The sequence below is a fragment of the Micropterus dolomieu genome, linkage group LG07 (genome assembly GCF_021292245.1).
Source record: "Micropterus dolomieu isolate WLL.071019.BEF.003 ecotype Adirondacks linkage group LG07, ASM2129224v1, whole genome shotgun sequence".
Taxonomy (NCBI): domain Eukaryota; kingdom Metazoa; phylum Chordata; class Actinopteri; order Centrarchiformes; family Centrarchidae; genus Micropterus; species Micropterus dolomieu.
In genome coordinates, this window is record NC_060156.1 from 22,203,793 (window position 1) to 22,227,284 (window position 23,492).

Genomic DNA, 23,492 nt, shown 5'->3' on the forward strand with positions numbered 1-23,492 from the left:
TCATGCATTTTCATCTGATAAAATAACCCTTTATGTTTGTGCATGTTTCGTGAAGCATGTCTTATATACTTATGCATGGCACCAATTCAATCATTAGACATACAATATTATTTTTAGACAGAGAATTGCTACATAATACACGTTAGTCAACTCTTTCTGACTTTGCATATATACTGTCAGGGAACTGTCCAAGAAAAAGAAGAACAGTAAATGGAAACAAAATGTTCAAATAGTTTTTACGTCGTTTTATTGTGTAGTAAATGAAAGTGATCGTTTAAAGTCAACTGATCTTCATATGAAGTGACTCAGTGTCCATCCTGTCTTTTCAAGAACACTCCAACATCTCTTTTCATGAACTAATTCACCCCTTTTCTTTGGCAGTTCTTATCTTTACTTTAGCTGCATAAATTAGAAGCAAGACAAGTTGTCAGAATACACATGAATAAAAGCAAATGATTAAAGCAGCAAAATGATTTTGAGTGATACTAACTTTCTTGTGTTTACACGTCATCGTCTTCCATCAGTGGAAGTACAGGGAGCAGTATGAACGTGCCAAGGACAAGTTCACCTCTATTCTGGAGACTCCTGAGTATGAGGCCCACAGACGCAGCAAGAAAATCAGCGATGTAAGTTTCAGATTTTTCAGTCTTTACATCTTTTTAGTCTTTAAGTGTAATTTTTAAAAGTCAGTGTTTAATGTTTTTGTTTGTTTGATTCTTTGTCTTATGAATTGCTCCTAACTATGTGGTGATGATTATTCCTCAGATCATCTACAGGATGGAGTACAACAAGACCAAGGCCAAGGGATACACCTTGCCTTATGACACTCCATACCAACAGCACATGAAGAAGGTCAAGGACATTACCAGCAATGTAAGTTCCACTCAGACTGGCTGCACTTTTAACAATTTTTTTACAGAGACATAGGAAGACATAATATGAAATACATTTTTGTGTTTGATGGTATGTTTTTCATGCATCTTGCAGCTAAAGTACAAAGAAGTGTATGAGAAGAGCAAGGCCCAGATTAACATGGACCCTGAGGCTCATGAGATTCGTGCTGCCAAGGAGGCCTACAAGAACATCAGCAATGTAAGTGTCTTTAATGGCGGTATCAGGGAATATCACTTTCTGTTCATTACTGATCAAAGCTGAACTTGACATACACAAATCTTTTCCGTTTTTAGCTTGACTACAAGAAGAAATATGAAGCCACCAAGAACAAGTGGATCTGGACAACAGACAGACCCGACTTTGTCAATGCTGCCAAGAACTCCTTGCAACAGAGTGATGTAAGTTGGTGCTTCCTCTTCATATGTGTGATTTCATGTTTTTGTTTTTTACAACATCCAACAGTGTTGCTCTAATTTTTGCCATCATTGATTCACCCACAGATTGAGTACAAGTATGACAAAGAGATGATGAAGGGCTGTGTGATACCTGTGGTTGATGACAAGTTAACCCTCCTGGCTATGAAAAATGCGGAAATGGCGAGCACTGTAAGTTTTTCTACATCTTTGTTACCATCTCTAATGAAATGATATATACTAAATAATCTAAAGTAATTTCAAACAACAAGACTACTTCAGCACTGAGTGTTTAACAAACTTTACAAACAACCTTTCTTTTGCTGCCCTCCAGGTGAAGTACAAAGAGAAGTACGAAAAGGAAAAGGGCCACTATTTGCCGGTCCAGGACACTCCTCAAATCCTCCATGCCAAGGCTGTGCGCACTCTGGCATCAGAGGTATCATTCAGTAAAAAGTCAATCATTTTTTGTATACTTAAGAATTTTGTGCAGGTTAAGAAGACATTATTCTAAATAACTTTTTTTAATCACTTTAACAATACATGTGTTATAAATTCTTCATTTTAATCCTCAGAGCAAATACAAGGAGGCCAGTAAGAAGGACATGCAGTCTGGCTCATTCACTACCCTGTCTGAGACTCGTGACACTGCTCACAGCAAGGAGATGAACAAGCTTGTCAGCGGGGTACAACTGTCTTACATTTATTTCACAAAATGAGCACAGCCACCTTATAATCATGGTGTATTTTTGAACGGCTGGCCTTGACATTCATTTCTCTCTTTCTCTCACAGAAATTGTACAAAGCTAAGTTTGAGAAGGAAAAGGGCAAGTCAGTGTATAACAACATGATTGTTCCACCTGATGTTCAGCATGCCATGTCAGTGGCCAAGTGTCAGAGCAATGTAAGTCATCTCCGCAAAAAAATGACGTTGTATCGATTTTATTTACAGCACACAATCACCACGTTGGAATAGTTTCACAGCCTCTCAAATTTCTCTACAAATTGTCAGAGTTTACCACATACTATTCTGTCTTCTCTTCTGCCCAACCCCACAGATTTCCTACAAGAAGGATGCCAAAGCCAACCTTCACTACACCAGTGTAGTCGACCGTCCTGACATACAGAAGGCTACCCAGGCTGCCAGACTTATCAGTGAGGTAATCCGCAAGTACATGCATCAAACTTGTATATTAAAGAGTAAAACCTGTACATGTAAAGGCAGAAATATGCAGAAATATGCTGTACAAGCCTGATTTTCACTGCCAGTGTTAGCCATAAAAATATGTAGACCCACAAATAAATATGTCCCACTGCTTAACTGCTCACTGCATGTTATTAGACCTTTTAATGAGAAGAATGGCATTGAAAGAAATATGTCGCATTGGCATGGTCCCCAAAAGCACCGGTATGACTCCACCACCAATGAAGCCACATTTTTCCATAGAAAATGAATGAAAAATTGCTGTACCATCAACACTGTTTGACTGAATAACAACAATGAACAGTTTTTTGTTGTTTCATCTTTGGTTGCCCACTGCCTTTAGTGCACTGATTCTTGTTTGGTATTTTTTCTATCAGATCGGCTACCGTGACAAGGCCCGTGAGGAGGCAAGCCGTGGAGGTTCTCTGGCCTACCGCCCAGACATCACTCTGGCCACTGAGGTGTCCAAGCTGACCAGCCAGGTACACCAAACCAAACCAACCATCTGTCTTTTACAGACGTGGGCCATGCTGCTTTCCCAATGGTTCCTTACAGTTACAGTCATCTCCTAGAAAATGTATTCCTTATTTATTTTACATACAAGATGGCTGGAATCAGTGGTAGCCATATTACACCAACAAAGGTCAGATGTCCGTCATTGTCAGTTCAGCTTCCATAAGCTAATATTTGCAGACTAGTATTGCTGTGGTAGATGCTTAACAGTCCTGTAGGCCTAACGATAGAACTAGCAGCTCTTTCATAGCGCTTCCACTGCCATCCTGCATTATAATCCATGCCTTAATCTATCGTTGTGACTCCGTGATTGGAGATTTACATGTTTAACTGCTCAAATCATTGTACATGTCCCAAGCCTATCTCTAAACCTACACTGCTCCTCTTCCTATATCCTTCTACACTTTACTCTCCTTATTCCTCATCGCTTTCCTTTCCTGTCTCCTTCCATACTGTCCTTGTCTGTGTGTTCTTATCCTTCCATTTCACTGCGCTTTGTAGGTGGAGGCCAAGCCCTCCCTCCATGGAGCAGCTTCCTATGATACCCTCCAGATGCGCCACATTAAGAAAATGAGTGCTGTGACTAGTGATGTAAGGAGGTTCATGCCCTAAAACTGAGGGGTTGCTGTCCGTCTCCTCTGTCTGTTCTATTATAATCAATCCATTGACTGACTGGTTTTGATTTTACTGCAAGGATCGCTGAGCCTTAAGTCATAAGGAACTTTTAAAAAGGATTTGATTCAGAATATCAAGTTATCAGTTTGATTTGTCTTGCAAACCTGTGCGGTTTAGCATTGTGTGTGCCCTCTGCTCTTTTGTTTGTCTGAGAAGCTGTGGCTCAATGCTAAGCATAGACAAGTGTTGCTAACCCTGCACTGGTGCCAATACTGTATGTTGTATGTATGACACTATTTAAGGATATTGCTTTGTTTCACCTTCTATTTAAAGCTGGTTCATCTGCAGATTTAAACACAGGTGTAAATGCACCTAAAATACATAAAGAATGGGAGTGTGAAGGAGATTAGATCACATTAGAGCACGAAATGTTACCACATAGTGTAGTGTTAACATAAATGTGAATTGAAGGCCCTCCTAGTCAACTTTAACAACTCCAAAGTATTTGCAAGTTTCCCAACCATTAAATCAAATAGGAGTCACAAATTGTCACTTGAAACTCATTAGAGATGCATGCTAATTACGTGTGTGAACTACAATCCACCTGAATCAAGGCACAAACTGGAAACATCTGGATGTAACAACAGTGTCCTTGGGCGTCTCCACAGCTGACCTGTTTGGTTTTATTGAGAAGAACCCTGATGTGATTGCTTTATTAATGAAGTTTGTTACCTCTAATAGCTGCAAATGCTGCCAGGCAAACTGCAGCGTAGACCCAAATAACAACTGATTTGTTTTGTGATACTGCTTTGTTATTCATAATAGATTTGTGTTCATAGCCAACTGTTTGTTCATTTGCTCTATAAAGATAAAGACAAAAAGCCTTTGAGTGCACTTACATGTAACTTTATTTACCAGGAAAAGGCCACACTGAGATTCAAACTCTCTCTTACAGGAGTGTCCTGGCCAGAATAAACTCTGAAATAAGCATTTGAAAATGTTACAATGCAGGGTCTGAACCACCGTCATGATGTAGAAATACAATATGTTAGTAATCTTGCCATAGATCCACATGTTTACATGTGTGGAGTCATTTTTGATAAGACAAAATGGTGTTAAAAAACTTCAAATAAAATATAAAACAGGATTTTCTTCTCACGCCTGTAGCCAAACTGCAGATGTGAACACATCCATAGTGACCTTCTTGCCCTCCAAGACTAATGGACACTATGATTGCTGAATGAAAAGGGGAAATGAACTGATGCATGTAAAAAAATAAAAATAAAAATAAAAACTTTTAGAGAATACACATTTTGACCACAGTTGTTTTTTTTTGTATAACAAGGGATACAAATTAAAGAGTTTAATTAGTTAGTGCTTATATTCAGAAGCATTCAGTCTAAATTATTCACACAAAACTATTGCAATAGTTTTGAAATAGTTTAAAGAAATCTTAATTACTCATCCCTTTTTATACACTATAAAAACACATTATTTTATCCTTTTAAATGTTTCCATTGAGATGGAGTCTGTTAATCTTCCACTGTTTTTTGTCTCCCCAACAGTTACCACTTATGCTAACTCCTATATGTATGTATCCCACCCTAATAGCTGAAGTACAAGGAGAAGTTTGACAAGGAGATGAAAGGAAAGAAACCACAATATGACCTGAAGGAGAGTAAGATTTACCAGACTTTGAAGGATGCCAGTGTGCTGGCTAGTGAGGTAGGTGCTTACATGGCCTCATTCTGTCAACCGCCTTTCAAGACACAGATTAGGCTACACAGATACAGGATGATTATTACACAGATAAGAGATAGTGTGCTGTTTGGAGACATTTTCCTACTTCAAATTCATAGATGCCTTCTAATGTCTCTGCATGCACTTAAAGTTTGCTGAATTGTTAGAGTAGCATAGCTTCAGGCGTCCCGATAGCCTAATGGTTAAGGTGCATACTAAACAAATGTTCATGGCTAAGGTCTGTCTAATCTTACCATTCAGCATAAAGCACCTTCAAAATCTATGCAGCTCTGTCTCAAAGTGTTAATATTAATTCCCCCGAAACCTTACCATTTATTGAAGGCTCTATTATTTATTTTTTCTGTAGTTTTTGTTCAGTGTATCTATTAGAAACAGGGTCACAATGTTTTTTCTGTTTATGTCATAAAGGTTCATTCCAAATCTATCAAAAACCCTCATTAATAATCTGAGGAAATTACCATTATCAGTTACAAAGATCACCCACTGTGTATGTTAATTTGTAATTATGAGTATGTCTGCTAACGACACCTGCAGGTTAAGTACAAGGGTGACCTGAAGAAGATCCACAAGCCTGTGACTGACATGGCTGAGTCTTTGTCCATGCAGCACAACCTGAGCACCAGCAAACTGTCTAGCACCGTAAGACATCATCCTTTAACCATCTTACATTCCCACCCAGGAAGCCGCTGAGAGTCAGATCAGTTTCAGTGCAATCTCTGTGCAATCTCTGTGATTTGTATTGAAATGTGTCTGAACTCAGTGTTCCCGTCACCCCATGTACCACAGTAACAATCAACATGCTGCAGATTATTGACCATCTCATGGATTTATGCACTAAACTCCATCATTCACACCATTATTCTGTGACCTCATCTGGTAGTGATCCTTACCCTTCTCACCCTTCTTGACCTTTTGACCTTTGATCTTCCCATACAGTCACCTTCTTTAACCTCTACTCCTTCACTCTTTCAGTTTGATTTACTTCCTCCTGTAGTTTATACAAACCTAGTATTTTATTAATGATCGCTTAATACAAAACTCCCTGTTTCTCCTTTAATTCTACATAGTTTTTCACACAATTATTAACTACCATTTTTAATTTTCACTCATTGTTTCGTTAGCATGTCATATTTCTTGACATTGCTAAGAGCTGTTTAAAAAAAAAAAAAAAAAAGAAAAGTTACTAATTTTGTTTCTGTCATAAAACATGAGGCTTTTTTTGTACTATGTAATGGATGGGAGTAAACTCCAGGCGCTCATTTTCTCGTTTGCTGTACTGAGCTGTCTTACTTGCTTGGGAATTCCCCCGTAGTACCGCTACAAGAAGAAATTTGAGGAGAGTAAGGGTCACTACCATATGATTCCTGACACACCAGAGCAGCTCCATCACAAGGAGGCCTCTGAACTTCAGAGCAATGTAAGTGGTACAGACTCTGGGGGTCAACAAACACTCCGCCCACCCAAAAACACTGTGTGAATGAGATATTTGCATATCACATCTTCATTTCCTGCACTGACAGGATGGTGATGTTGCATTCATCTGTTAATAATTTAAGTTGGGGACAACATAACACTCATTTGGGTGTTGAACTAACTTTAAGCCTACTCTGGTACAATTCATCAAATTGTAACATTTATGTTTAATATTGTACATGACTCCTTTCAAAATAAATAAATAAAAGATGTCAAATGTCAAAATTATTTCACAATTTAAAAACAAAAACTGCCAAAGATTTAACTGACAGAATCTTTTTAGAAATATTAATTTATACATACCTCAAACACGTCTTACAATTTTTCTATTTGATTTTCCAAGCGTACTGAAATGAACAGCAACCGGAATATAATGTACCTGTCCAACGAAGGTTAAAATCAAGAGCAACTGGACTTGGTTGAAGATACTGGAAGACGTTTCGTCCCTCATCCAAAGGACTTCTTCAGTTCTGACTGACTGGCAGGGAAACTCAGCTATTTAACCTCAGTGGGGTCGTCATCCCGGGTCATCGATACCGCTGGTTCGTTAGTGTTCCTTGTTGCTGTGACGACAGTCGTTACAGTCGTTAAGACTACCTGTGGCCAAGATTGAACGACCATCGTTGGTATCTTCACCTGAGGTCAATAGGTTACGTTTGTTGAGTTTCCTGGGAAGTGATGAAAGGACAGCATTGTAAGTGGAGGATAAGTGGTGGCGTAGACCCCCTCCCCTGTTCAATGACGGCTTCTCAACCCTGGTGTAGATGCTTCCTTGACACCTCTTTCAAACCATCCATCTTCTCTGTCTAAAATGTGCACCTGGTGGTCCTCAAACGAACGTTTGTGCAAACGCATGGCTCAACACAGAAGGGCCAACTCCTCAGGTCAAGACTCTGCAGTCTACTTACATCTGAAGGACAGAGGACACTCGTTTTTAAGGACGTGCACATTTTAGACAGAGAAGATGGATGGTTTGAAAGACGCCACCACTTATCCCCCACTTACAATGCTGTCCTTTCATCACTTCCCAGGAAACTCAACAAACGTAACCTATTGGCCTCAGGTGAAGATACCAACGATGGTCGTTCAGTCTTGGCCACAGGTAGTCTTAACGACTGTAACGACTGTCGTCACAGAAACAAGGAACACTAACGAACCAGCGGTATCGATGACCCGGGATGACGACCCCACTGAGGTTAAATAGCTGAGTTTCCCTGCCAGTCAGTCAGAACTGAAGAAGTCCTTTGGATGAGGGACGAAACGTCTTCCAGTATCTTCAACCAAGTCCAGTTGCCCTTGATTTTAACCTTCGTTGGATAACTATGACCTGGATGACTGAGAATCTTCATAGACATAATGTACCTGCTACTGTCTGTTGAATACAGTTGACAATACATTTGTGTGGGCTGTTCCAGGTGAAATACAAGGAGAAGTATGAGAAGGAGAAGGGCAAGGCTATGCTGGACTTCGAGACACCCACATATGTGACTGCTAAGGAGGCCCAGCACATGCAGAGCCAGGTAAATACCCTGTCTGTCTTCTCTGTCTCCTCTCTTTTGAAATGGCTTCAGATGCAATTCACTTTCCATGACCTGCCTCTCTCTCAGTCTGAAGATTCTTCAGTGCCTGCTATATATTAACCTGTATTGTAATGCCTTATGTGGTATTTTGATATGCTTGTAGGATGTCTGGGTATTGTTAATATTGGACTTGGAAAAACCTTTTTGCAGTGCCTTTAATACCTTTAAATCAAGACATGTGTTTCAGTGCGTGTTAGTTGAAATATGTTGTGAGTTGTTGATTACAATTCGGATCACAGGAAATTGTCCCTTGCACTAGTGGTCCTTCAATGTTTTCTATTCTGAATTAGCTGGTAGAAGGCAGTGTAAAATGTGTTGAAATTAAACTTACCCAATGCCTTGCGTATTGTTGTTCCCTAATACTGTGTATATAGACTGCTTAATCTTACTCTCATGATGCAGGGATGGTAAAGGTAAAGTATGTCTCAGTCTATGAACATTTTTATGGAGAAACACAATACATTTATTTTGATTATCATTATTACCGTGACAAACCCCAGACTCCGTACATTACAGTTGCTTCCGTTCTCTTACACTTCACAAATGCACTCATGCACATGCAGAAATAATCACATTTAAAGGCTGCAGATACAGGAACGGGTGTAATTGTAAGGCGAATGGTGCAATCTGGGATGAGGTAACTGCATTGTGAACCAGCACTGCTTGCATGGTGTTATCTGAGCTGAGTCTGTCCCATGTCTTATCTTTGCGGGCAATAGAAAGACTATAAGAAGGACTTTGAGGACCACATGAGGGGCAAGAACCTCTCAGGCTTGGAGGTCACCCCTGCCATGATACATGTCAGACACGCCACCAAAATAGCCAGTGAGGTAACTAAAGGATAGTTTATACCTGACAACCTCCCCTATTTACCTCACCTATGCTTTATAATCCTACTAAGACTACATAACAAGTACAGTCCCTCTTTCTTTTCACCACTTTCTTTTAATCCCACAAGTGTGTCCTTTTGTCTTTACTTCTTATAGGTCCACCCATGCAATAAAATGTTTGTTTGTTCGCATGATTCACTACACAGCTATAAACTATTAATAATACTACATTCATCCATCTCCTTCTCTCTATCCATTGCATGACTTTTAGCAAAGTAGTTGTTTGTATGTTATTTATATCTGTGTCCATTGACATCTTGGACTCATAATTTCACAATCACAGCTTTTTGTTAAAAAGTCTGCTTGCCTGCATTCATTTGAATGATGCCGCAATGTTTTTAAAGTGAATTGCTGACTGAATTGTTTTGTTGATATTGTTGTTATTTCTTTCTGTTTCCACGCTCTGATAAAATGTGGTTCTCCTAGTCTTTTATCAGGATTGTTGCCAAAGTCACCAACGTCTCTGATCTCTCTGTAAAAATGTGACTGATTGTAACAATCTTCACAGTTGTATACCTAAACTCTGAATCTGTCCCTGTTTAAGTTTATTATTTTTTTTGGAAGCTTTGGTGACTTTGAGCTCAAAGGGCAAGCAACAGAGTTTGCCCACTGTGCTACTGTCTGTCTGTACGCCTTGGCCTGGCCTGCCTGTGTGCCCTTCTCTGCAGTCTCTCTGTTCTTCTTCCATCCTGTAGAGAGAGTACAGGAGGGATCTAGAAGAGGGAGTGAAGGGTAAAGGGCTAACTGTACTGGAGGAAACTCCGGAGCTTTTGAGAGCAAGGAATGCCACTCATATCCTGTGTGAGGTACGACTGACTGAGAGCTGATGGAAACAGCATCACGCTCTCAACCGAGGGCCTTCCCACAATCCTGCTCTTGGTGCATCACCTGCTGAATCCCATCCCCTTAACTAAGCTTCATCTTCATACTAAAAGGGCACCTGCTGAGTTTGACTCTTGTCCCCGCTTGATGACGTCACTAATTTTCCAGCACTCTCCTTTCTCTGATGTCTATAAAATGTTCTCATAAGCATAACTTGACCTTTACCCTATTTGATTTTCCTGTGATTTTGTCTTTTCTTTCATTCTTTCTTTCTTTAATGTCAGATAAATATTCAAAAAATCAACCTCAAATTCAGATATTTTGATGAAACATGTTGCATTATTTTTTTTAAAGGATTGTATTTTTTACTTTAGTTTATTGTTCGATTGTTTATATTAAAGCGCATTTAGACAGGCAGCCGTAGCCCATCTACAATACAGAAGGACCAAGAAAAAAAGGCTTAATGCTGTGGTCAAGGTGGCATCAAAGCTGCGTACAAAACGTCACTCATTAAATTCTAATTTAATTCATTTTGTTGTCAAGATATGCTGTGAGGCTGATTTTTTGGAGTGCACGATAGACGTAGCACTATAAAGCAGTTGATATTTTAATAAACTGCAGTAATAGAATATTAAGAGAAAACAGGTTTACTGAAAATGTCTAATTTTGCTTTAACACACTGTCTTTAACTACTGCTGTTTTTCAGTTTTAAGTGGAGCTTCACACACAACCTGCTGGAAAAAAATCCTAATTTCTTCTAAGCTTTATTCACCATTCCCCTAGATGTTTCCCTCGGTGTTTTGGTATTGCAGCCCCACGTCCACCCCTCCCCCCCACCCTTATGAATGAGTAGAAATCCTGTTATTTATAGTAATCTGACAGTCATGTCTGCTTTCATCAACTACAGTGATTTAATACACTTTCTCACCTGTAATATTTACAGAGAGAGTATAAGAAGTCGCTGGAGCAGGAGATCAAGGGCAAGGGAATGTTGGCTTTGGCTACAGACACCCCCGACTTCATGAGGGCCAGGAATGCTACTGACATCCTCAGTCAGGTCTGAATCACATTGATTCTGATTTTTTGCTCTCAGCAGACGTGGTGGGAAATATATAGATGATTCATACATGCATATAATCTGGACCAATTCTGGCATATTTTGCAGTCATGTTGACTGTTTTCTGTTCTTTAGACTAAGTACAAGCATACCGCCGAGATGGACAGGGCCAGCTACACAACTGTCATCGACACCCCAGACATCATCCATGCTCAGCAGATGAGGAACATTGTCAGCCAGGTAGATTACCATAAAGTTTCATTCAGAAAATATCTCCTTCTAGGTTGCTTACCTGTGCATCTGGAGGTACTGGTACCTCTTGGGAAGTTCATATCCTTGATTACAGAGGTTTTTAAAGATGAATGTAACTGTTTTTGAATAAAATGGCTTTATATTGATGTATTTAACTGCTTATAGAAGTTTGAATGTACTGGTTTGATAGTGGGTTGCGACTGTTGCATTTGTATATAGGGAAAAGGCTAAATGTTTTGATTGTATTTTGTTGTTTTATATTTGTACTGTATGACTTGCTGTCCTGCTTCCTTTCTTGGCCAGGGCACCCTTGAAAAAGAGATTTTATCAAAATGCGTTTTTTCCCCTGGTTAAAGGTTAAATTAAAATAATCTGGAGACATCTCACAACAATTACCTGAGGAGTTATAAAATACTGTATAAATATATTTTAAAGTGTAATCCTGCTGTTTGCATTTGTGTCTAAAAGAAAAAGTACAGAGAGGAGGCTGAGAAGACCATGTCTCACTATGTACCTGTCCTGGACACTCCAGAGATGCAGAGAGTCCGTGAGAACCAAAAGAACTTCAGCACTGTAAGTAATAAATGTAAATGATGAATTATGCTGCTTCTTACTAGAGCAACATGTCTTTGACCGTTGTAGGAGTTATAGTATGAAGTCAGTTCTTCCAGTGTCTGGTGGCTCTGTATATGTCTCCATGTCTGCTGTAAAGTATTGTATTCAATACTTTATACTATTTTGTATGGTGTTCTCTGATTCAATTGAATCCAGCTGTAAATTATGTGTTTCAAAGCAGTATAGTATGTTTTACTCAGGCATTTATGTGAAAATTGCTTTCAAGCTAATCCTGACCAGAAACTAAGGTAATTTTTTTTGTTCAAATGAACTAGTAGTTTCTGCACTGGTTTGCTTCTTTTTTATTTTACCTCTTTATCATTGTGAAACATTTTAACTGCACTTTTGTTTTTCTCCCTGTAGCTTCAATACCAGATTGACCTTAAAAACATAAAGGGCAAAGTGTCTTCTGTACAGGACACTCCTGAAATGCTTCGTGTTAAAGAGAATACAAAGAATTTCAGCTTGGTATCTACTCCATAATATATATTTTTTTAGTGTTTTCTAATAACACATTTGTTTTGTTTTTCTTAATTTTTTTAACTTTCTTTCCTCATCTTTAACACTCCCTGAAATGCAGCCCTCATTTCTTTGGACCAAACAGATATTTTTTAACCTTGTAAAATAAGCAGCATTTTAATTCACGCAACTAACACATGACATTTTGTTGTATAGTGTACCATTTACACTTATTAGTGCAGAGCTTGTGTGTTGTTAAATACTATGTTCACAGCACCATGTAGTTGTGGAAGTGTCCAGACAAAATGTGTCCCTTTAAATGTTGATTTATGTTTGTTTCATTCAGTGTGTTTTTGTTGATGTGTCTCCAACACTAAATCAAGGATAGTTTGAAAATGAAACCATGCTCCTAGTCCTCATTATCCTGGAGTTGAAATCAAGCTAACCACTGGTTGCTGCTTTCATTCCTCCTCCATGTAAAGATTCAGTACAAAGAGGATTTGGGAAGAGGAACAGCTTTGCCCAAGACCCCAGAGATGGAGAGAGTTAAACGCAATCAGCAGAACATTAGCACGGTACTCCACAGAGTGACCCTGCCCTCCTTCATCTCCTCCTCAACCAGTCTTCCCTCCATATTCCCTCCTCATCTAGTGTTCCAGAATATAACCAGACTTTACTTGACATGTAATCTCTTGAAATGGCCATTTTCAATCCAACTTTTTACAGAGATTTTTTCATGCTATTATTTTACTTTTTTGTTTATTCAAATTTAATTTACTAATTATAGGACTTTACGGAGCCCTCAAAGGCCCCAAACGTTTTTACCTGTGGATACACATAGATATTTGATGAGATTGTTTGTACAATACACTAAATGGCCAAAAGTATGTGGACATACCCCCTCTGGGTCCATAGAGAAATGGTTTTCACAGTTTGGTGTGGAAGAACTTGAATGGCCTGCACAGAGACCTGAACTAAACCCCATCCAGCACCTTTGGGATGGACTGGAAGTCAGGCCTCATCACCCAACATCAGTGGCTGACCTCACTAATGCTTTTGTGGCTGAGTGGGAGCAAATCCCTGCAGCCACAAGATTGGAGGCTGTTATAGTCACACATAAATGTTCAAGCTCTACAAAGTGTAATGTGTAATTTTAGGGTGTCCACATACTTTTGGCAATATAGTGTACATGGCTCTTGTTTCTACTATAAAATAAATTGGTCACTCAAGTTAACATCTTCATTATCTATTGGGACTTTGAGGGCTCTGTAAGATTTTTTTCTCTCATGATAAGTCATTATATCTAAACCCTGAAATAATAAACTAAATGAAGTATCGTACATTTTAAAGCAGAAAGTGCAAATCTCCCAACTTTACTTATAGCCAACAAACCCAACTACTAATGAAATATGTGATAATGTGTTATTGTCAGTTGTTCCAAAGTGTGTGCTGTTGTTATGAATGAATGGACGTGTCTGTGTCTATTGTACATACTGGGCTCTTGTTTGTCCCTGTCTTACTCTGTATCTGTGTAACTTATGCAATGGGCAGATACAGTACAAGGATTCTGTGGGTCAAGGCACAGCCATACCAGATCTCCCTGAGGTGAAGCGGGTCCGTGAAACCCAGAAGAATATCAGCTTGGTAGAGGATAAGGACCCTTATCTTATTCCCTTATAATCATTTCCCAAAACATCCTCTGACCTCTCCTACTTTTTTAAGTCTAGAAAACATTACCTTCCATGTTTTTAGTTTTGGTTTTCCCTCCTCCATCCTAACTATGTTTCATAAATCACTCGTTTTTACCAGCCTTGGTTGATGACTTGATTTTTAATTCACATTTACACAAAACCATAATTGCCATTTATTCTTTTCTTAAATTAGTCTGCATTTCCCTGGATTTTTTATTTTAATTTCTTATTTTTGGCATGCCCTTCCCTTCTAAATTTTAAACTAATCTGCCTTTGAGTGTGTTACCACCATATTTGACTTTTTTTGTGCTGTCTCATTTAAAGCTTCAATACAAAGCAGAAGTGGGACAAGGCACGTCAGTATCAGAGACCCCAGAGATGGAGAGAGTTAAACGCAATCAGCAGAACATTAGCACGGTACTCCACAGAGTGACCCTGCCCTCCTTCATTTCCTCAGCCAGTCTTCCCTCCATATTTCCTCCCTATCTAGTGTCCGAGAATATAGCCAGACCTTACTTGACATGTAATCTCTTCAGATGGCCATTTTCAATCCAATTTTTTACATAGATTTTTTCTTGCTTATTATGTTACTTTTTAGTTTTATTTTACATTTTAAAAATTAAATTGTAGGATTTTACAGAGCTCCTAAAGGCCCAAAATGTTTTTTTGTTAACTTGTTGAAACACATGCACTTCTTTGCCCACCCAGTTTGATGTTGGCGAGATAATAACTTGTTCTCACAATATGCTAAATGACCAAAAGTATGTGGACACCCTGCTAGGTCCATAAAGAAATGGCTTTCCCCGTTTGGTGTGGAAAAAAGTCACTGGCCTGAACAGAGACCTGAACGCAAGGCCTGACTCGCATTCAGCATTCCATTTCATCCGAAAGGTTTTGGATGGGGTCATCACCCAACATCAGTAGCTGACCTCACTAATGCTTTTGTGGCTGAGTGGGAGCAAATTCCTGCAGCCACAAGATTGGAGGCTGTTATAGTCGCACATAAATATTCAAGCTCTACAATGTATGTGTGTAATGTTAGGGTGTCCACATACTTTTGGCAATATAGTGTACATGGCTCTTGTTTCTACTATAAAATAAATTGGTCACTCAAGTTAACATCTTCATTATCTATTGGGACTTTGAGGGCTCTGTAAGATTTTTTCTCTCATGATAAGTCATTATATCTAAACCCTGAAATAATAAACTAAATGAAGTATCGTACATTTTAAAGCAGAAAGTGCAAATCTCCCAACTTTACTTATAGCCAACAAACCCAACTACTAATGAAATATGTGATAATGTGTTATTGTCAGTTGTTCCAAAGTGTGTGCTGTTGTTATGAATGGATGGACGTGTCTGTGTCTATTGTACATACTGGGCTCTTGTTTGTCCCTGTCTTACTCTGTATCTGTGTAACTTATGCAATGGGCAGATACAGTACAAGGATTCTGTGGGTCAAGGCACAGCCATACCAGATCTCCCTGAGGTGAAGCGGGTCCGTGAAACCCAGAAGAATATCAGCTTGGTAGAGGATAAGGACCCTTATCTTATTCCCTTATAATCATTTCCCAAAACATCCTCTGACCTCTCCTACTTTTTTAAGTCTAGAAAACATTACCTTCCATGTTTTTAGTTTTGGTTTTCCCTCCTCCATCCTAACTATGTTTCATAAATCACTCGTTTTTACCAGCCTTGGTTGATGACTTGATTTTTAATTCACATTTACACAAAATCATAATTCCACTCCGTTTTAGTCTGCATATCCCTGGATTTTTTATTTTAATTTCTTATTTTTGGTATTTCCTTCCCTCCTAAATTTTAAACTAATCTGCCTTTGAGTGTGTTACCACCATATTTGACTTTTTTTGTGCTGTCTCATTTAAAGCTTCAATACAAAGCAGAAGTGGGACAAGGCACGTCAGTATCAGAGACCCCAGAGATGGAGAGAGTTAAACGCAATCAGCACAATATTAGCACGGTACTCCACAGAGTGACCCTGTAACCTCATGTGCTGTACATTCATTTGCCTCCATCCGCCCGTCTACCTCACTCTTCATCTCCTACAAACACACTGTCATAACCTCTTTCCTGAGCCTTCACCACGCGTTTAGTGGTGTTATGGTAACTGTTAATGCTTGTCACATCAAACCAACTATGCAGATATAACACCAATGAGCCTCGTGGGGTCAGCTAAACCCCACTGTGTCTCTAACACAACTTGCTTCTTCATTTTTCAGGTGTGTTTAATTCCATGTTTCGTGTCTGCTGTGATTTTTGGTGATGTGCTCTCTTTGTCCTGCAATTGTCTCTGATTGATCTGCTCTTTATTTTTTCCTTCACTGTCTCTGCATTAAACCTCAACTGTGTGTTGGGTAGATAAAATACAAGGACTCTTTGGGTCGAGGCACAGCTATACCGGACCTCCCTGAAGTAAAGCGGGTGAAACAAACCCAGAAGCACATCAGCTCGGTAGTGGAACAAAACTGAACTCCTAACTGTTGAGAGTGGACAGTAGTGCCCATCAATAATGCCCATCATAAACATGTCTGCTACTTCCCCTGCCTCCTTCCATCTAGTTTCCTGAGCTCCAGCCCTGCCATCATTATCACTCTCATCCGCGCATTTATTTTTTTCTTTTCTCCTCTCACCCTTTCAAATCATCTTTAATACTCAACCATCAACCCCCCCAAGCTGAATGAACACCACACCCCCTTTCATACAGTATTTTCTAACCCGCAGCCCACACATAAAGCTGCTGCGTGCTGCTTAATTAATTTCTACTTCACAGCAAATGACAAGCTAGATCTCCTGCTGAAGCGCGAGGAGTGTGTGTGTGTGTGTGTGTGTGTGTGTGTGTGTGTGTTTCTCCATATGTTTGTTTCTATAACTGATATCCTGGCTGTTTGACAGGAGCTGCCAGGATGAGTCACTATAGGACCAATTTCTGAGACACTGCTTAAATATATTCCTAAATGCAACAAATCACATCACCTGAAAGCAAATATTTCCCTGAGATATATTAATGTTTCCTGAAAACTGCTTTGTCTGTATCTTCTGTCTAAGAGTTTGAGGTTAATCCAGGTCTATGAAACCAGTCCTATAGGTGTGTGGTCTGTGTATGGTTCAGTATGTCTGATTGGCCCCTTGGGGCACTGTGCTTCTGTCCTGTAGGTGTTGTATAAAGACAGTTCAGCCAAGGGAACTCCTGTGGTGTTCACTCCAGAAATGGAGCGAGTCAAAAGGAACCAAGAAAACATTAGCTCGGTACCTTCAGAACCACCGCAAGAACATATTCTATTGAAGAAATATTCTTCTACCCCACGTTAACCTTTCCTAACCGACTTGTCTCCCAGCTCTAGTTAATTGTATTAATTCTCCCCACTGCACTCTCTATTTAAATGTGTTTAATACTAGCAGCTGTGGTGTGTCTGTGCACATCATCACCGCTAACCTCTCCCGTTGTTGAAACTACTCCACTTCATCTTGTTCCCCTGCCGTCCTCCCACTGAAGATTGGGACATAAATTTTGTTTTATTTAATACTTTAACCTCTTAATAAAAATCTCCCTGCTAATTCATTCGTCTGAAATCCCAATAATACGTGTGTGTCTTCTTCTCATGTGTGTTAACAGCTACTGTTTGATAACTTCAGGTTTGAAACTTTTCAGACGCTCACTGTGTGTCCTCTCTTCCTCCACCTTCCACCAGGTGCTGTACTCTGACAGTTTCCGTAAACAGGTTCAGGGCAAGGCCGCCTTCGTTCTGGATACACCTGAGATGAGGCGAGTCAGGGAGACCCAGCGCATCATTTCTGGAGTAAGACCTTTTGGTTGTTTGTTTAATTGTGTTTATGCACCTTAAGTTTTATTTCTACCCCAGGTAGTTTACTTTTCTACTACAGTACTTCTCTAGTTAAAGTGTAAGGCTGGTGTTATTCTTTACTTTTCTTGTCAACAAATCCCATGAAAAGACCAGAACCAACAATATGTCTGTCCCTACCCTGTAGGTCTCAGCCCCAAGCTGATTTCTTCCCACTGAAGATAAAAAAAAAAATAGGTCATGAATATAAACATTTATTTTTATAAAAGGCTCAGTAATTTTCTAAAACAGATTTTAGATATTTCAGATACATTTTTAGAAAAACGTTACTCAAACAGGAGTAAATAGTGCATTTATTGAGGACTATTTTCAACGGAGGATTAATACACATTTTGGGCTCTAGTGGGTATTTATGGCAGCAGGACCGTGTATGTTAAACTGAGCTGGTGTGACTTATTGTTTTTGGAGCTCTGTCGCACGGAGAAATAAGCTATATCAGGCTTTGGCTACTCAGACAATACTTTTTTTGGGGGGTCTTTTAATGGGATTTGTTGACAGGAAGAAAAATTTAGAATATTCCCAGAGTGTACTGCATTCTAAAATATCCCAAAACACCACAATAAGGGGGATTATTTAATGGCATTCTCTTTTGAAGTCACAGAGATGTGCATATTTCTAGAGTGGTCATTACATGTATAAACTGTGGTTACACTTACTGTGGTTGTGATTGGTGCTTTCCAGGTGAGATATCACGAGGACTTTGAGAAGAGCAAGGGCAGCTTCACTCCCACCACCTCTGACCCGGTGACAGAGCGCGTGAAGAAGAACACCCAGGACTTTAGCGACATTAACTACCGTGGCATCCAGAGACGTGTGGTGGAGATGGAGAGGAGACGTGCCATTGAGCATGACCAGGAGACCATCACTGGTATAGCTACAAGCATGCAGTCATTACTTTCATTACTTGGTGTGTTGAAAACTAAAGAAATGGACATTAAAGTTCTACTAAACAAAATTTGAACTGAAGAAATCCAAATCTCCGCATTGAAAGGCAGTTTATATTCTTTAAGAACTAAATGAAAATACTCCGCATTGTTTGAAAAACTGGCTCATGGAGGTCCTATTACTTGATAAAAGCAAATTAAATACAATCAATAAATACAATTAAATACAATCAATCCAGATTCCTCAGACGTTTCTAACCATCTGGAAAAAAATATTTCTACACGATGAAATAGATTTTTAACCCACTTCCCAAGTTGCAACTCTATTCCCTAATCCAAATAAGAATGGTTAGTAATACTTGTCTATATTTTAAATAGGAAGTCACAACTTGGGAACCAGGTTGAAAATCTTAATTGTGCAAATATTTTTTAAGGAATGACAGAAGAACCATTGAGGATCCTGGAAATACTTTCTAAACAGCTGTATATGCTGGAAGATTTTCATTAGATTTTTCAAAGATCAAGGTCAAAGGTTTATCCACCAGATACTCCAGCTCTATGACTCAAATGCTAGTACATGAGAGGCACAAACGGGGGCAAATTTTAGACACAGACTGAGATGAATTAGAAATTGACCAATCCTGTATTTGCCCTCAGATCTGCGTGTGTGGCGCACAAACCCCGGCTCTGTGTTTGACTACGACCCTGCTGAGGACAACATCCAGTCGAGGAGTCTGCACATGATGTCAGGTGAGATGAGAAGCTCATAGGTCTGAAGAAGTTTTGCATATTTAGTTTGTCCTCATTTTCCCAAATAATTGTAAGATATTGGCCGGAGGCTGAAGAATGGGCTCAGTATGCTTTATAGCAATCTGCCCGTTATGCTCTAATGTTTAAACAAAGACAAATAAATGAATAGAAATCTGACCATTAGTTTTTGAGTTACCTTGTCCAAACTATTAAAATAAAACTTTTACACCGCATTTAGCAATTATAAGCAGTTATTTATTTTATTTTATTGTTTATTTGAAAAGGGACAATGTAGACTGATCAACATTCAAAGCAAAAAGTAAGTGCACCCGAGTTAGCCACAGGCTAGTTTTCATCGGCAATCCCCTTGCCAGATGTTATTGGGCATCCTAAAATAGTAAACTGTTATAATACAATAAAATACATTATACAATTAACTTACACTGTGTAAAAAAAATCAAACAATCGAGTAAACAAGATGAGCAGATAAATGCTTGATAAAGTATAATATAGCTGAATGTAAATTACTCTGTTTGTTTTACAACATTTATTAACTGTACGTTCAAATCATTCACAGAAGATCTTAAAACTGTTTATAAATGAGTTAAAAAAAATCACAAGGATATATTATTACATAAGAATACATCTATGGCATATTATACAACCAGGGCACGGCGACTTGCTGGCCCCCAGCTCTTTAGGGCAGTCTGAGAAACCAGACTGAATCAACAAAAAGAATCATCCATGTGTTAAATTACACAGATTTGTAGCAGCTATAGCTCGTATGATGCAAATGTTACATCTGATAATATGACTGGGTTTTACATAAAGTCTTAAAGAACCATTTGTATCTTACTGCTGACAGTGCAAGCTCAGCGTCGCAGCAAGGAGCACTCCCGCTCCACCAGCGCTTTGAGTGGCATGGCTGATGAAAAGTCTGAAGTGTCCCAGGACGCTGACCCCCACATGTCTCTCTATAGCAACGGCTTCATGGCCTCCTCTGTTGGTAATGATCCCGAGTCTCCACAACAAACTTCAACATGATGTATTATATTGGCGTGTCAGGATATTTTACTAAGTATGCGGGATTTAGCATCTACACACTGCAGTGTAATTGTATTAATAATAAGACTGTGCCTTGTTGTTGAGTCTGTTGTTTCTTTTTTAATCTCTGCAGGCTACCAGCATGCTAAGACGGTGGAGGTACAGCAGAGGTCATCATCAGTAGCCACCCAGCAGACCACAGTCTCCTCCGTCCCCTCACACCCCTCTACCACCGGGGTTAGTGACACACATTCACTTTACACGCACTGCACAAGCCGGTACGGAAGGCGTAAAGAGTAACTGAACTGCCCCTGAAAGTCTGACCTCCACTGGGTCAACTTCTCACCTCGCTGCAGTGATGCACAGGTGTTCTCCGGGATCCCGTGACTTCACTGTTGGGTGTCATTAGAGGTGCAACAAAGCACGCTTCTTCTGACCACACCTAACCACATCCATCAGTGATGCTGAGTGTGGTCACAGGTGAAACTGGAAACTTTTAGCCACAGCGGGCAGTGAAACTAAGACTTTCAGCCTGCTGTTAAGTTTTCTGTCTCAAACTTGAAGCAAAGTTCACACTAAACTATCTGCATGCCATCCTCAAATCTTCTATTGGAAAAGGAACTTTATGTTGTCATACAGTTGTGACTTGCACCACGTTTTCTTGTGTTATTACACACTTCCATCCATTTTGCGGCATTTTACCACCTCATATAGTGGCCTTTGTATGTTCAGATTATGAAATCCCTCCTAGCAGCGTGACCCAACCTTATCCTTTAAACTCTCGCACTCACCCAACCCTTCCTATACTCCCGAGTGACTCCTTTCCTTTATTCTCTGCAGAAAACTGTGCGTGCCATGTATGACTACGCTGCAGCCGACAGCGACGAGGTGTCCTTCAAGGACGGCGACGTCATCGTTAACGTGCAGTCCATTGACGAGGGATGGATGTACGGCACCGTGCAGCGCACCGGCAAGACCGGCATGCTGCCAGCCAACTACGTTGAAGCAGTTTAAAGCCCGCCCATCGTCCCTCCGGAATGGGCGAGACACATCCACAGGGCAAACTGATTGGTCTTCCTGTGATCACAAATGTGGCTTAGTGCAATGTGTATCTTTTAGTTTCTTGTAGCTCTGTAACTTTATTTTAATTGTGTTGTAATTCTCGTTAGTAAGTCTGTTATCATTCATATGCTGCTGCCCCTGTTGCCTGTGGATGTGACATAAGCATCTTAACATAACACATATAAATATTTCTGATTATACATACTATGGCTACTATGAATGACAGACTATTTTAGGTTGTTTAAAGAAAAGCAAGACTAACTAACATACGTTCTGTCCCACTATTTTGTAAAGTTCACAAAATATGTATGATTATATTAAAAACAATTGTCCGAGTTATACTGAGAGAGGATTTTCTCATAAAAGCAATGAGCTCAAATAGTTCCAATTATGCCTTTAATGGAAATTCTATGGAGAGCAAAAGGGAAATTATTAAAATAATGAAACTTATAAGGAGTCAGTTACCATCTACCTCCTCTATGAATAAGCCACTCCTGCAGAGTTGTATGAGACAAGCCTCAGTCTTCCCTCCTTTATACTGAAGGCTGGCCACTAGTAGAATGTGTGACTTGTTTCTTCCGATTATTTAGGTCCAGGTAAGGCACGTCCTCTACCTTTAATCAGTAGCTAATAAAGCACACCAAGCTCCTGCAGCACTCCGCCTCCTTCTTTTCTTTCTCAATTTTCACCTTTGGCAAAGTCTTTTTTTCTCTCCAAGTAGTCTTTATAGAGTAGCTGCTGGATGGGTCTACTGTGTAGCATTTACAGAAAAATAATAACCACGACAGGTTTCTCCAATCAAATACAGACACATTCATAGAGAGTGACAGAAACTGGATTTTTAAAGCCGATATCAATATTTGAGAGTTAAAAAAAATCGTGTTCTACCCATTACATAGACATTTATTATGGTATTTTAATTTGATTAGAAATAAATCGTGTCCAAGATAAAAACTGAGTTTGGAATTTTACACTTGTTAAAAAAAAACCCAGATAAACCCTCTGGTGGACAAACTATGTAATGTTTATCACCTCAGAGTTTACAGTACTGGTATGATATGGTTGAAGGTTTAGTTGGGAGATTTATACTACTGCCATACACACTGTTGACCAGTATTTAGATATTGTACTTAAGTTAAAGTAGCAAGACCATAGTGCAGAAATACTATGTTACAAGCATTCAAAATTTTACTCTACACATCATTATCATTATATAATTATCGATACATTAATATGTAAGTATCACTAATGTTGCAGTTGGTAAAGGTTCAGCTAATTTTAATTACTGGGTATACTGCTTGGTAGCTTAATCCATAATAATCCATCATGATTTAGTAGTTGATTGTTGTTGAATATTTGTTATATTAATCTAAAAGTAACTAAAGCTGTCATAAATGTTTTGAAGTATCTGCCTCTAAAATTTAGAGCAGTAAAAGTATAAAGTACGAATAGCATAAAATGAAAGTACCTCAAAATTGTTCTTAAGTACAGTACTTGAGTAAACATACATTACACCACAGCTGCAGAAATCTGCATATTTATTCGACTGACATGAGCAAATGTTAACTCCTCCTGCTCCCAAAGAGAAATGGTTCAAAAGAACACGACGACTGAATGATGAAATGAAAACTA

At 39.2% G+C, this 23,492-nt stretch overlaps 1 protein-coding gene across 1 annotated transcript in view; it reads left to right on the top strand.

The window, feature by feature from the left end:
• Positions 1-22,516, top strand: part of neb (nebulin) — a 69,531-nt gene extending 47,015 nt beyond the window's left edge. The window contains exons 110-142 of the mRNA XM_046053130.1: positions 766-873; positions 988-1,092; positions 1,188-1,292; positions 1,395-1,499; positions 1,642-1,746; positions 1,883-1,993; positions 2,101-2,211; positions 2,366-2,467; positions 2,889-2,993; positions 3,526-3,615; positions 5,251-5,364; positions 5,935-6,039; positions 6,713-6,817; positions 8,289-8,393; positions 9,173-9,283; positions 10,039-10,149; positions 11,109-11,222; positions 11,358-11,462; positions 11,943-12,047; positions 12,453-12,557; positions 13,031-13,123; positions 14,100-14,192; positions 14,564-14,656; positions 15,675-15,767; positions 16,128-16,220; positions 16,619-16,711; positions 17,414-17,506; positions 17,950-18,057; positions 18,802-18,988; positions 19,662-19,754; positions 20,620-20,760; positions 20,932-21,035; positions 21,639-22,516. Coding sequence (XP_045909086.1) covers positions 766-873; positions 988-1,092; positions 1,188-1,292; positions 1,395-1,499; positions 1,642-1,746; positions 1,883-1,993; positions 2,101-2,211; positions 2,366-2,467; positions 2,889-2,993; positions 3,526-3,615; positions 5,251-5,364; positions 5,935-6,039; positions 6,713-6,817; positions 8,289-8,393; positions 9,173-9,283; positions 10,039-10,149; positions 11,109-11,222; positions 11,358-11,462; positions 11,943-12,047; positions 12,453-12,557; positions 13,031-13,123; positions 14,100-14,192; positions 14,564-14,656; positions 15,675-15,767; positions 16,128-16,220; positions 16,619-16,711; positions 17,414-17,506; positions 17,950-18,057; positions 18,802-18,988; positions 19,662-19,754; positions 20,620-20,760; positions 20,932-21,035; positions 21,639-21,812 — 3,585 coding nt within the window. The 3' untranslated portion in view covers positions 21,813-22,516. The remainder of the gene's footprint in view (positions 1-765; positions 874-987; positions 1,093-1,187; positions 1,293-1,394; positions 1,500-1,641; positions 1,747-1,882; positions 1,994-2,100; positions 2,212-2,365; positions 2,468-2,888; positions 2,994-3,525; positions 3,616-5,250; positions 5,365-5,934; positions 6,040-6,712; positions 6,818-8,288; positions 8,394-9,172; positions 9,284-10,038; positions 10,150-11,108; positions 11,223-11,357; positions 11,463-11,942; positions 12,048-12,452; positions 12,558-13,030; positions 13,124-14,099; positions 14,193-14,563; positions 14,657-15,674; positions 15,768-16,127; positions 16,221-16,618; positions 16,712-17,413; positions 17,507-17,949; positions 18,058-18,801; positions 18,989-19,661; positions 19,755-20,619; positions 20,761-20,931; positions 21,036-21,638) is intronic.
• The last annotated feature ends 976 nt before the right edge of the window (positions 22,517-23,492 follow it).